Source organism: Hemicordylus capensis, chromosome 3 (genome assembly GCF_027244095.1).
Source record: "Hemicordylus capensis ecotype Gifberg chromosome 3, rHemCap1.1.pri, whole genome shotgun sequence".
Lineage (NCBI taxonomy): Eukaryota > Metazoa > Chordata > Lepidosauria > Squamata > Cordylidae > Hemicordylus > Hemicordylus capensis.
In genome coordinates, this window is record NC_069659.1 from 113,252,360 (window position 1) to 113,266,322 (window position 13,963).

Below are 13,963 nucleotides of genomic sequence, written 5' to 3' on the forward strand. Positions count from 1 at the left end.
CTCACCGTTGGTCTGCTGGTTGGGCCCTGCTTCCATGCTCTAGCATGGGGTGCGCCATTCCTACACACAGGACAAGGGGAAAAGCAGTTGAAGCAGTCAGGGTTAGACTGGGTTTCCTTCTCCATACATTGTTTTAGTAGGTACATATATCCCTTGCTCAAGTCATGCAATTTTAATCAATTCAAACACAACTTCCAAAGACACTGATAATGTTATATGTAAATATATGTTAATGAGCTACTAGCTAAATTATTCTTAGTCAGTGCTGAGTTTAAGCCAGAGTTATAGTGTTAAGACTTCAGACTCTAATCCTAATCATGCTTATAGGGGAAAGCTCTCGACTGTGTTAAAAAGGCATGCGTCCCCCATAATACTATTTATAGATAGTTTCCTGTCTTCATAAAGGAAAACATTTATTTGTGAAACTGCCCTTATATTGCAATAAATGCATGCTTGAGGGCAAAGGCCCGTGGCCTCCAAGGTCTGGGGGGCCTCCAATAGATGGGGGGTTCTGGGGGGCCTCCTGCCACAACCCAGCACCCACCCTGCCGCTGTCCTCCTGCCCCATGAAAAGCTACCTTCCTTTAGCTGCCAGTGTGGAGTGGCTGTGTTCTATAAGGATAACATCTCCCTTATCAGGGTCCCTATCGGGGTATCTAACCATATTGAATGTGTGTACTTAAGTTTGGGGACCAGGGATAGATTGGGATTTCTGTTGGTGTACTGATCACCCCGCTGCCCAACGGAATCCCTTACTGAGCTCACGGACTTGGTCACGGAACTCGCGTTGGAGTCTCCCAGCCTTTTGGTGCTGGGGGACTTCAATTTTCATTTCGGGACCAATTTATCCAGGTCAGTTCAGGAGTTCACAGAGGCTATGACAACTATGGGCCTATCCCAAGCAGTCTCTGGACTGACGCACATTGCAGGTCACATGCTTGATGTGGTCTTTTACTCTGATCAGGGTGGTGTTCCATGGGTGGAGATTCCTATGATTTCCCCATTATCATGGACGGACCACCATCTTGTTCAGGTTAGGCTTACAACCACTTTCCACCTCTGCAGAGGCGAGGAGCCTATTAGAATGGTCTGCCCGAAGAGGTTATTGGACCCAATAGGATTCCAAGAAGCCTTGGAGGGATTTAATGTTGGCTTTTTCAGTGATCCTGTTGATGCCCTGGTGGAGAACAGGAACAACATGCTGACCAGGGCAGTAGACACGATTGTTCTTAAGTATTCCCTCTGACCTGCTTCAAAATTGGCCCCTTGGTATACAGAAGATCTACAGGGGCAGAAGTAGCAAGGTAGGCGACTGGAGTACAAGTGAAGAAAGACTCTACTCTAACCTGACAGATTACGACATAGAGCACACTTAAAGATCTATGCTCAGGCAATACGTGCAGCAAAGAAGCAGTTCTTTTCTGCCCATATTGCATCTGCGAGTTCACGTCTGGTGGAATTGTTCAGGGTTGTGAGGGGGCTAGTATGCACCCCCCCTTCCTTGAATCAGAATTTGGAGCAATCAGTTACCCACTGTGATGTGTTAAAGAATTTTTTGCAGATAAAATATCTTGGATTCGGGCTGACTTAGATGGAGACTCCACAATTAATTTGATGTCTGAATTTGAAGTGTCCAGCAACTCCTTTTATGTGGTTTGTCTGGATCAGTTTCAGTTTGTGACTCCTGAGGATGTGGACAAGCTGCTTGGAACAGTGAGGCCTACCACTTGTTCTCTTGACGCTTGTCCAACATGGCTTGTTCTGTCTAGCAGGAAGGCTGTTGTAGGAGGCCTGGTAGAAATCATAAATGCTTCTCTGAGGGAGGGCAGGATGCCTCCTTGTCTTAAAGAGGCAATAATTAGACCTCTTCTAAAGAAGCCTGTATTAGATGCCTCAGAGTTGAGCCAACTATAGGCCTGTTTCCAACCTCCCATGGTTGTGCAAGGTAATTGAGAGGGTGGTGGCCTCTCAGCTCCAGGCGGTCTTGGAGGAAACTGGTTATCTAAACCCATTTCAAACTGGTTTTCGAGCGAGCTATGGAGTGGAAACTGTCTTGGTTGGCCTGATGGATGATCTCCAATTGGGAATTGACAGAGGAAGTGTGACTCTGTTGGTCCTTTTGGACTTCTCGGCGGCTTTCGATACTATCGACTATAGTATCTGGAACATCTGAGAGTGTTGGGGATGGGGGGCACTGTTTTACAGTGGTTCCGTTCCTACCTCTCAGACAGATTCCAGATGGTGTTGATTGGATACTGTTGCTCTTCGAAATCTGAGCTTAAGTATGGTGTCCTTCAAGGTTCTGTACTCTCTCCAATGCTTTTTAACATTTACATGAAACCGCTGGGTTAGATAATCAGGTGGGGTGTTATCAGTATGCTGATGACACCCAGATATACTTCTCTATGTCAGCGTCTTCAGGAGATGGCATAACTTCCCCAAATGCCTGCCTGGAAGCAGTAATGGGCTGGATGAGGGAGTCTAAACTGAGACTGAATCCAGGTAAGACAGAGGTACTTATTGTGCAGGAGTCAGAATTCCAGAGATGATTTTGATCTCCTTGCTCTAGATGGGGTCACACTTCCCCAAAAGAAACAGGTTCCCAATCTGGGAGTACTTCTGGATCCACACCCCTCCCTGGTATCTCAGGTTGAGGCGGTGGCTAGAGGGGCTTTCTATCGGCTTCAGCTAATAAGCCAGCTATGTCCGTTTCTTGAGATGAACAACCTCAAAACAGTGGTACATATGTTGGTAACCTCCAGACCTGACTTCTGCAATGCGCTCTATGTGGGGCTGCCTTTGTATGTAGTCCGGAAACTTCAGTTGGTACAGAATGCGGCGGCCAGGTTGGTTTGTGGGTCATCTCGGAGAGACCACATTACTTCTTTGCTGATAGAAACTGGTTTCTAATAGGTTTCCGGGCAAAATACAAAGTGCTAGTTATAAAGCCCTATATGGCTTAGGCCCTGGGTATCTAAGAGAACATCTTCTTCATTATGAGCCCCACTGCCCATTGAGGTCATCCGGAGAGGTCTGCCTCCATTTGCAGCCAGCTCGGCTGGTGGCCACACAGGGATGGGCTTTCTGGGTTGCTGCCCCGAAACTATGGAATGCGCTCCCTACTGAGATACGATCCTCCCCATCAATGACAATTTTTAAAAAGCACTTGAAAACCCACCACATAACCCAAGCTTTTTCAGCTTTTAAAATTTTTTAGGTTTTAATCTGTGGTTGATTTTTAAATTGTTAAATTGTTTTAAGCTTTTGTATATGTTTTAACTTGTTTTATGCTATTGTTAACCTCCCAGAGATGAAAGTTTGGGATTGTGTACAGATTGGATGGATGGATAGATGGATTGATAAATGTGCGTGGGTGGGGGTGAGCTGAGCCGACTTCCCCCCGCTCTGTGGCAGCTGGCGTGGCTGTTGAGCCTGCCTGTCTGGCCTAGCGGTCCTTGCAAACTGTGAGGCGCAGGCATTCTTGAGGGCCTCACGGTTTGCAAGGGCCACTGGGTCAGACATGCTTACCCAGCGGCCGCTCAGGCCACTGCCTCGGGGCAGGGGGAGGCCTGCTCGGCTCACACCCCTGGCCATGCATTTTGGCGGCTAAAGGGGGGGTAACATTTCACAGGGCGGCGAGGTGAGGTGGGCACAGGGTGAGAGCAGGACCCCCCCAAAATACAGAGGGGGCTCACGGCGGGGCGGTCCAGGCACCACTTTTGGCTCAGTGCACCACTGCTTGAGGATCTAAATTTAATCTGTCTTGATTGTATCTTTAAAATCTAGTCTATCAAGTCTACTGAATATACTTCTTGCAACTTAAATCAAAGCTCTAAATATTTGTCTACAGCTTCGTTTGTAGAAGAATGATGGTAGCACAGAGTATTTTGTTCATTTAGCAGTTTTACAAGGATCACTCAGTGTGGACTGTTTTACATCAGAATAGTTTGCTAGAATATAGATCCCGTGTGTGTGTGTGTGTATTTTAACTGCATTACATAAAGAGTTTTAATTGTATAGAACACAGTGTTTTGCAGGGCTGTTATCGCAAGCTTCTGAAGTAGAGCACCAATTATAAATTTCAAATCAGAAATTCAATAATTCTTCAGTCTGTTTTTAAGCCATTAGGTAAAGATTGATCAAAGTTCAGAGTATAACTTTCTGACTGTTTTAATTTGGGCTCTGGCTACTTCTAAAAATGTGGTTTAAAACATCTCTAACTGTATTTGTCCCAACTAATCTATGTTCAATATACATCATGCAATATACATCATGCAACTTCTTGTACAAAGCATATTATGTATATTTTTGTGTGTATACTAATATTAAAGCTATGACAGACTGACTATATTCAAGTCTTCATACTCACAAATGTAGTATATTATGGTTACATTTATTATTATTTATTACATTTATAAACCTCCCCATCTGAAGGCTCTGGGTGGTGTACATAACAGAAACTCTACTAGTCATGTGAGCAAATAAGACTTAAATGAAATCAGTTTGTCATAGTTTCAGTATTCACGCTCATGAAGCGAATGTACATAATCCTCTTGGTTTGTATAACAAATATCTCATTTATTTCTGCAAGATGTTTTTATTGCATTATGTATATGTTATAGCAACCAAGAAAGATTGTCAGGTTGATGAGAGTTTGCTAGACACTCATTTGCTAAATAATACATACAGGGAGCAGACTTTTCATTTGGTGGCGTTAGGTAGTTATCTCAGACAGTGGATTATTGGGGTGCCAGCAGGGTGCCCTCTGCATCTCTGTTGGAACAGTTCTTTAGAATCAATGTGGCCCTTGCAAGTTTTGCACGGAGTGCCTCTCTTCACACTCCTTGCAAAACTTGCAAGAAGCACAAGAGAGGAGATTGCTGTTGACAAACCTTCCGCCACCCCACCCCCACTTCTTAAGCTTGCATTTGAAACCATGACTCAGATGCCACAATACTTGGGCAACATCTGAATACATGTTACAGTTCTCCTTTACTTTCTTTTCTGGTCCCTCAGTCCGTAGTTCAGTTAATTGAATCTGGCCTGTTTTTTAAGAAAATGTGCCATAAACCAAAGTGAAATTATTTAATAGTGCCACTGTAATGTACCTTGTACCATGATGTGGTTCTTTCTAGTCTAATAAGCCAAGGTCCAGGCACTAGTGCCACACAGGAGAAAGAGGCAAGTGTATACTCTATATCATAGCCTGGCCAAAGTACCTTTCCTGCTCTTATCCAGGTGCATTACAAACTCTTCCTAAGCAACCTGGAGTTGATCGTGTGTTGATTGTCGCTGACTATTCTAAATTCAGTTTTGTCTTAATTTTTTTCATCTGTTTATGCAAGTGCATCATTTGATTGCATGGCTAGCTATACTATCATATCATCAAAATCATGGTCATCACTACTACATCTGGTCATCACTGTTACATCTTAGTACCATGAAAATAATTCTCAAAGTATTTTGGAACTATTGCATATCATTGATACTTACCTGAAAAAAGTAGTCTAACTATGCAGCCGTGTCAATGATATTAATTTGAACTAAAGGTTGGTCTGTCTTTCATAGTTCGTGATCGTGTTCGGACAAAAATGGAGCGGGACATCTTAGTAGAAGTTAATCATCCCTTTATTGTCAAGTTACATTATGGTAAGTTTAATACATTTTGTAACGACTAAAGTAAATGTTTCTAAGACTCCTGCTGCCATGGTGATTTATATGTATAAATCATCTGTATATAAAGTTCAATAGACAAACGTTCAATTTAACATGTGATGTTAAGAGCTTGCCACATTTACAAATGTTCCAAAATTCCAGTAAATTATAGATTAGATAACTTCCAAGGTCCCTTCCAACTTTATCACTATATGTGGATGATATTGATTGCTAGTTGAATGTTCATAATATGTAATGTTAGCTTCAGTTGCATAGATGCCATGTATGTTTTCCAGTGAAGAGACAATTCTGGGAGGTCCACCATTCTGCCACTGCCAGCCATCTAGCTCCGAAGTAGTGGTGAAGCTGGAACTAATCATAGTACAGGGTACTGTACCATGTCTATACAGTATTAGCTTAAAAAAATGAGTCTGAAGGCCACAGCCTTATCACATGTAACTTCCTGGTGTTTTAGAACATGAGTGAATATGGTAATATGCCCTTAATATAGCATGATAAACCAAAAGGTGTGTTGCTTATTGAATTTCATCACTTCTTGAAAATTCTAAGTATAAAATTTTCTGAACCATCAAACTAAAACTTTAAATGTAAACTAAGAAACTCAAAGAAGAAAAAGGCAAAGGCGTAGTATGATGAATAAGGAATATACACCACCACCACTGCCATATAGAAGAGTATAAGGATACACATACAACCTATCACATGGCTGTGTGGCCAATTTGTTTGAAAACCAAGGGGGAAATATGAAAATGTCAGTCAGGTTGCAACTTCTCTGAAAGGGTGCTGAAGCAGGTAATTCCCCCCTGTATCCTGTTAATAATGGTAGAATGTGAACGGTGTCACACATCCTTAAAAATGGAGTGCTGTGACATGCATTCCCATAACATACTCTGCTCAATAGTTTCAACAGAGCATAACGGAATTATGCTCTGTAGCAACAAAAATTTAGCAAAACTTATTAAACAATAACTCAAAGTGTGGCAATTCTAACCATATGTTAAAAGGTAGAGACTAATGTTATAGAGAAATTAATGGAACATCAAGCTATTAGTCACACTGGCTAAATGGAACCTCCATGTCTCATACCAACACTGGTCCCTTCAAAAGCCGATAATATGACTTCCTCTGGCCTGAGCATTCTTCTTCTTTATTCCTTTAGGACAAACAGGTCTCAAGTAGCCCCTTGGAATTGGGGGAAGAACTGCCTCAACAGTTTTCTCAAGTCAGAGCAGGTTACTACTGAGAGCAGGAGACTAGTAGGGTGAGAGTAAGAGACTAGTAGGGTTTTGTGTTTGTGTTTTCTTTTGTTTTGAGTGGAGGTGGTGGGGGGGGTAAAAATAAAAAAAACCCTCAAGAACCAGATCTCACCAACAGGATATGCATCCACATTCTCTGGAATTAATACAACAGACTCTGTAAGTAAAAATGGCCCCAGTGCTTAGAAAGCAGGTTTTCCAATATTTTTTCTAAAAATTGATGCATTTTGAACAAAAATTGAGAAGTTGTTAAACCATTTTTTTAAACAAGCTGTACTTCAATAAACTGTAATGCAACCATTTTCCAGCTTACTCTGAAATGCAACATGTATAATTTTAAATAGACCTGCTGTGTAGTGTATTGTGGGTAGTGGAAAATTCCTTTCCTGACTCAGGCTAGGTTACTGTATAATCTCCCTGACTGGTCTAAACCAGTTCTGCAACATGAGGGAAGACTCTAGTGCTGAGTCATCCCTTTCCTGTGTTCTGAGACACAGACTGGCTGGTTTAAAAATCTGTAACTTTCAAGACCTGAAAGTTAAGAAAAAGATTCTGGGGAAACCCAGAAGTTCTGGTTAGTGTCACGAACTGGTTCGGAGGCCATTAAAAAGGCCTTAGAACCAGTTCACACAGGTGTCAGATCAATGGTTCGACACCGGGTGTGTGTGTCTTCTTTTAAGGGCGGGGTAGGGTGTACTTACCCCTCCCGCCGCTTCCCCCCGCCAGCACTCCGTTTTTAGGAAACCTTTTGGGGTGGAAGCGTACCTCCCTGCTGCCCCTTCCCCCATTCCTGGCCGGAAGTGGTCAGAAGCAGCGACTGCACATGCATCCAACTTGTGCAGCATGACATGTGCGGCGTGGCAGTTCTGTGCATTCCTGGAACTGGACCATTGGATTGAGTGCTTTAGTCCAAGGTCTCTCTAAAGCTGGGTACTGGGCAAATGCAAAAATCTGCTCCCCCTTTTTGCTAACAGGCAAGACTAAAGTAGGGGGGGGATTTCCCTCCCATGTGTTTTGCCTGCATTTGGAGCTAATTGTTAATTTGGCCAAGCTGTCTTTGAGATGCATTTTGCACCAAAGAAATCCCCCTTCTAAGGAGCGACTCCCTTTTTCCCTGCTGGGTTAAAAACCACCCTTGGAGGCTTGAAAAAGGTAGAGAACAAAGGGAAAAACTTTTATTCAATTACAACAGACTGGTTCCGTCTGAGGTTTTAGCTTTTTAGAAATGCTTAAAAATACAAGAATACTTCAAAATCACCCTGATGATGCTGGGGTGGCACACTTTAAAAATCTTGGTTACTTAGTTGCAAAGAACAGATATTTAGGAAAGGTAAAGCACACACACAAATCAAAATAACTTTCCTGTTGCAAAGTCTGACTACACAGACTTTTCCCCAAGCTGGGTTCCAGAAGCCACAAAGTCCTGGCTTCCCATTTCCTTGACTCACCAAACTCCTGATGAGAATCAAGTCTCCTGCTGATCCCTCACCCTGAGAAATTATCCTGCAGCTCCGCCATGAGGCATCCAACGTCATACTAGTCTGAACTCTCTGCTATGACTTCCCTTCTTGTTCCCAGAAATCCCAGCAACAGCTCTCTAGGTCCCACCCACCTGGTGTACTGATTGGTTGCCCTGGAATTCACCAGCCTGTCAGTCAAGATAAGGGTCACTTCCTAAGATGGGGAGGCTGGTCACTACACCATGGGAACTAGCATGGGAAGTTTCAAGCCAAATTTACTCTTCTTCCAGAAGATATAAATTGAGGAATTACCACATTGCTGCCCACCTGAATCCTGTTTATAATGGTAGAGTGCAATCTGTGCCAAGTGCCCTTAATAATGTACTGCTGACTGGCACTCCATAATCCTGATCTTATCAAATCTTAGAGAACAAAATTATGCAATTGTCATTTGTTAGAAGTGATGATCAGGAAGGAGAGATTATACATGGGATCACATCCCTGTTATTCAATGTAAAAGATCTTGGGGCTTGCAAAAGTATGGCAGAGTTGTTCTTAACCATCTTTTTCTCATCAGCAAAAAAACAGAGCTTAAATTTGAAATACAGTTGACCTTTAAAGATGAGTTTTTGTTCCTGCACAAGAATTCCATTTTTGAAGTTTTATGTTTTACTGTTCTTTAATAGTACTTCCCTAGTTTCTTTGTAAATCAATCCATTCCCAAGAAGTTTATGTCCAGCCCTCCCTGAATGCAGTGAAAATGTTTTTGTTCACTTCATTACTGTTTTGGTAGTGCCCTGAGGATCTATTAAAATTACTGTACAAGGTTCAGTTCAAATCGTGAACACGACTCAAACAAGCAAATGCCTTGAAAAGCAAATTGACATTGGCCTCTTAACTTCCAGAATTTATATGAGAGAGCAATACATATGAAATGTATAATACTGCTTTTAAAAGTTTCTACTAGGAGCATTAATGATGGATCTCTGTTTTGGATCCTGTATATAAAGTGCGAAACATCTCACAATTGGAGAGAGGGGTGGGATTTCCTTGTGAGTGGGCAAAATGTCTACAAAATAATTATTAAACTTCAGTGGTGCTGCTAGATTTAGTCTGTAGGTCAAATTCCTCATGAAAAGATGCTTTAAAATGGTGAGACACAATAATTGGTAGAGTACATTAATTGCAAATTAATACTTTTGAACAAATATTTTTGATTTTGCATGGCAATCGATGTTTCTTTGTAAATGAGAACAATCGCTAAATATGCTACTGCATGACTAAGAATGCATTGATTCTTGAGTTTTATTGAAATGTGTATTCTTTTTCAGCTTTTCAAACGGAAGGGAAGCTCTACCTTATATTAGACTTTCTCAGGGGAGGTGACTTGTTTACACGCTTATCCAAAGAGGTAAACAGTGCTTATAACTCTGATTAGGAAACTACGTTAGTAGAGGTTCCATTTTAAGGAACAGTGCACATGGATGAAGATTGGAGGAGTTGGGTGTCCCTGCAGAACTTCCTTTGTTAGTCTTATGTCAACCACTGAATTTTACATGAAGGCTACTTTTTACAACATGTGGCATTTATATATACGCACATATAAGTTACTGAAATATCTTTGATAGCTGATTGCCACACTTTCATTTGTCTTAAATGCCAGATCTATTGTTACTCTTGACAATCCAGGGACTTTCATAAACACAAAATACACAAGTTATGGATCATCAGTTTTATGTTCTAACTAGAAAATAACACTTATCCCTGAGGGTGAGGGTGCATTTTTACTCTGTATTATCTTTAGAAAATATATGTTTTCCTTACTAGGTGATGTTCACAGAAGATGATGTCAAATTCTATTTGGCTGAGTTAGCACTTGCTTTAGATCATCTACATAGTCTGGGAATAATATACAGGGACCTAAAACCAGAAAAGTAAGTAGTAGTTATTTTAAATAAATGCAGCTGTAAGCTCTCGCTATATATAAAGAATTATAGTATTAAACTGTGTATTATTATTATCCATTAACTAGTTCATTGAAAATTAAATTGATAGTATTTTACTGCTTGGATTAAAAAAATCTTTGCAAACATGATAAAAGTTACTAGAGCTCCAGATTTATTAGATAGATGAGCCAGAATCTGGAACACCACAAGCACAGCAGCTGTGTGCACACATTAAAGCTTTTAAAGTTCTTCCCTTGATTGACCCCAAGACTGCAGAGCTCTCTAGCATCACACTATAATGCGGTTCTGAAAAGCTTCCTCATAAGGTCAGGGGCCCTTCAAAGCAGCACACCACAAGGTGCAAAGGGCTGTCATTGGAAGGAATTTTTGCCCTCCCTCCCATGCATAAATGGGAAGTGCTTTCTGCTCATGCATGCTGGTGGGATGTTGGATCTCACTCACTGAGTCCAAAAACCTGTAGAGTAAATAAGTAAAATAATTCTCTTGACCTTATGTTGTTTTCTTAAGTGTCATATCTTTTGTGTAGATTTGGTTATGGAGAATGCTTAACAGTAAATGCCATCTTTTCCTGAGATAACTTTTCAGTCTTTCAGTACTTCAAACAGTATCTCATATAATGAGTACTTCAGGCACTCATTAACTGTTGTAAAGACAAATATTTGAAATATATTTTAAAAGCTTTCTTTTGTTTATAGCATACTGCTTGATGAAGAAGGGCATATTAAATTAACAGGTATGTAAAAACAAGCTTTCACTCCATAATTAAATTGTAGACACTTTTCTTTTTGTCTAAAGCTGTATGAGATTGTATGCACTGGTTGGAAATATCCTAAAGATTAGGGCTGTGCTTCAGAATGTCCAAAGCTGATTAATGCGCACCACCTCATCAATCTTATGGAGGCAGCCACTCCCAGCGAGTTCATCTCTGTGTTGTATTGAGCGCTTCTGATGAAGGAGCTCCTTTATGGGAAACAGAACCCCATACGGTTCCAGCAACAGCTGCAAGATACACTGAGAGTGCTGGGAGATGTAACCCTTTCAAGTACATTCCCCATATAGCTGTATGGGGAGAAGACTACACCTCCCAGCACTCCCTGCATGCACCTCTCAGCAAACACTGACTCCTATCCTGCACCAAAAGCACACAGTAGTGCATAAAGATGGATGTGCTAGAAGCAGCCACCTCTGTATGATTCTGAAGGAGTGTTGCATGTCATTTGGCTTTGGGCATTGCAAAGCACAGCCCTACCAAATATCAGCATTGTTTTTAAATGTTCATCTGCTGAAAGGAAATCTTTACTAAATTTGCTTTACTTTTTCCTTTCAGATTTTGGCTTAAGCAAAGAGTCTATTGACCATGAGAAAAAAGCATACTCCTTCTGTGGAACAGTAGAATATATGGCACCAGAAGTTGTGAATCGGCGAGGTCATATGCAGAGTGCAGACTGGTGGTCATTTGGTGTGTTAATGGTAGGTTTCTGGTTAATTGAAAGTGATAATACTAGGATCTTAATGGTTATCTGGTATCTTTCACAACATGGGCTTTGCACTGTGCAAATAGTTCCTGCTGAAGGATTTCGAGCTCTTCGTAGTGCTCTGAAGCTTCACTCTTCACGGGCAGAACACACATGGTATCCTTGACGCCAGAGCGCTTTGTGTCTCAGCTCTTTCTTGACTGCCATCATGAATGGTTCCTTTGGTTTTAGCTCCTCGTGCTCAGTTCCAGAAAGACGAAATTTACAGTTTATTTTATTAGTTACAGTGAACTTGAACTGTTTTTTTCTGACAACTCATTGCCTAACATTTGGGATTTTCTTCTAATGGACTCAAGGAAGACATTTAAGTGGTGTCCCTTTTGCCGCAGAACCTTGCCCCTTCCAACAAACATAACCTCTGTTTGTTCTGTCTTGGGGAAGATCGCAATATTTTCTCGTGTAAAATTTGCCTCTCCTTTCCCAAACAAACACATAAAAGCAGAGAACTGCGCTTGAGAACTGCACTTTACGAACAGGCCCTTCACCTGTTGACTCCAATGCCTTGCTGTTGTTATTGCCAGTACCATCGACATAAGCACTTTCGAAGTCAGGCTCAACTTCAAAATCTTCTGCTTCTTCAGCTACTTTGAAAAGGCCTTGTGATGCATGATGCTATGGCAAAAAATAGCCATAGGCATCACAAAAAGTACAAACATCGGGAGAAGTGTCCAACCTCGACATTGAGAGCTTTGACTTGGGCACTGCTGTTGACCGACTAAACCATCAACCTCGATCTCGACGTCGAGCCTCCAACTGCTTTCACCATAGCCTTGTTGAACATCGCCAATAGCGATGCCAGATGTCTGTTGAATGCCACCCCCATCAGTTGTTTAGGCTGTCCATTCTCATTCGTCCTCCTCTTCACCCGGGGTTATCGCAGTTGCTTCCACAGCCCACTCTTGACACTGGCTTCAACACAGACACCGATCCTGTCGATCTCTGTGCCTGCGCCACCATGCGTTTCTGCCAGAATCTAAGCCTCAATGCTGACTCCACTACTGAACTCGACCAAGCATGTGATGGCCAAGCACACACCCCTCCTTTGACTGCTCCCTCAGCATCTGTCTTTGGATCACACTTACCTTCAACACTGTCAGTATCAAAGGCCTACTCACTTGTACAACATTGACTTCATTCTGGCTTCTCCAATGATGAACCCTTCTGGCTCATCCTTAAGGGGTTTTCTCTCCATGGCCTTAACATCAACAATGAAGCTAGCTCTGGTGTGTTGCAGGTTCCAAAGACACCATCTGCATATCTAGTACGAGCAATACATCATTGCCTTCTATCTCAACTTCCTGTCCAGCCCTTCACTTCCTTCACATCTCCTTACCAGAGATGGCTGGACTATTGCAGCTCTCCTGGGGTCCTGGGTCCAGGTTGTATGGGGAAATTTAGGATGGGGAAATTTAAAGACACTTTGTACAGGCTTTCCCCATCTCTGCCATATGATTATGAAGAGTTTCGACTTTGGAAGCTTAAGAGACTCCGATTTTACCACTGCTGCTTAGTCCGATGTCTCGTGCACTCGCTGATCCATCCTTCAAACATCCATTGGACCAGTGTTCCCCCTAAGACGTGCACACGTGCTCACGCTCACAAGTTTTTTTCATGTCTGCTAAGTTAATTTTAGATCCCACTCAGGAAGGTTCCCACTCTGAATGCACATGTGCTCACACTGCCTTGATACTGTTGCCCAGAATGAAGCTCATTCCACACAGAGATTAAAAATATTAGAGGGACCACTACACACTATACTACACACCAAAATTTAAGTATCAGCAAACACCTTATGGAAATGGAATCCTGCACCATGGCTGGTGCCATCTCTCTATGATGATGTGCCTGGCTCCGTTTGTCCTCTCTGCAACCTGATATGAGAGACAAAATTGAGGACCTCCCCTCTGATGGGGAAGGCCACTTCAGTTCTCAAACAGACAAAACTATGGAACTAATGAAAAAGTCACAGTTTACAGCTAGAACTTTCACATCCTCCTCTACTCCACAGTACTACTCCAGCGGTTTAAGAGATTTGACAGACCTCGGTACTGGTACAACCAGTCTGACCA

The 13,963-nt window shown here is 42.0% G+C and overlaps 1 protein-coding gene across 3 annotated transcripts in view; it reads left to right on the top strand.

Moving 5' to 3' along the window:
- Positions 1–13,963, top strand: part of RPS6KA3 (ribosomal protein S6 kinase A3) — an 82,141-nt gene that overhangs the window by 29,217 nt on the left and 38,961 nt on the right. For all 3 annotated transcript variants that reach the window (XM_053306829.1, XM_053306827.1, XM_053306828.1), the window contains exons 5-9: positions 5,569–5,649; positions 9,724–9,803; positions 10,220–10,326; positions 11,055–11,092; positions 11,687–11,829. In XM_053306829.1, the coding sequence (XP_053162804.1) occupies positions 5,569–5,649; positions 9,724–9,803; positions 10,220–10,326; positions 11,055–11,092; positions 11,687–11,829 (449 nt within the window). The remainder of the gene's footprint in view (positions 1–5,568; positions 5,650–9,723; positions 9,804–10,219; positions 10,327–11,054; positions 11,093–11,686; positions 11,830–13,963) is intronic.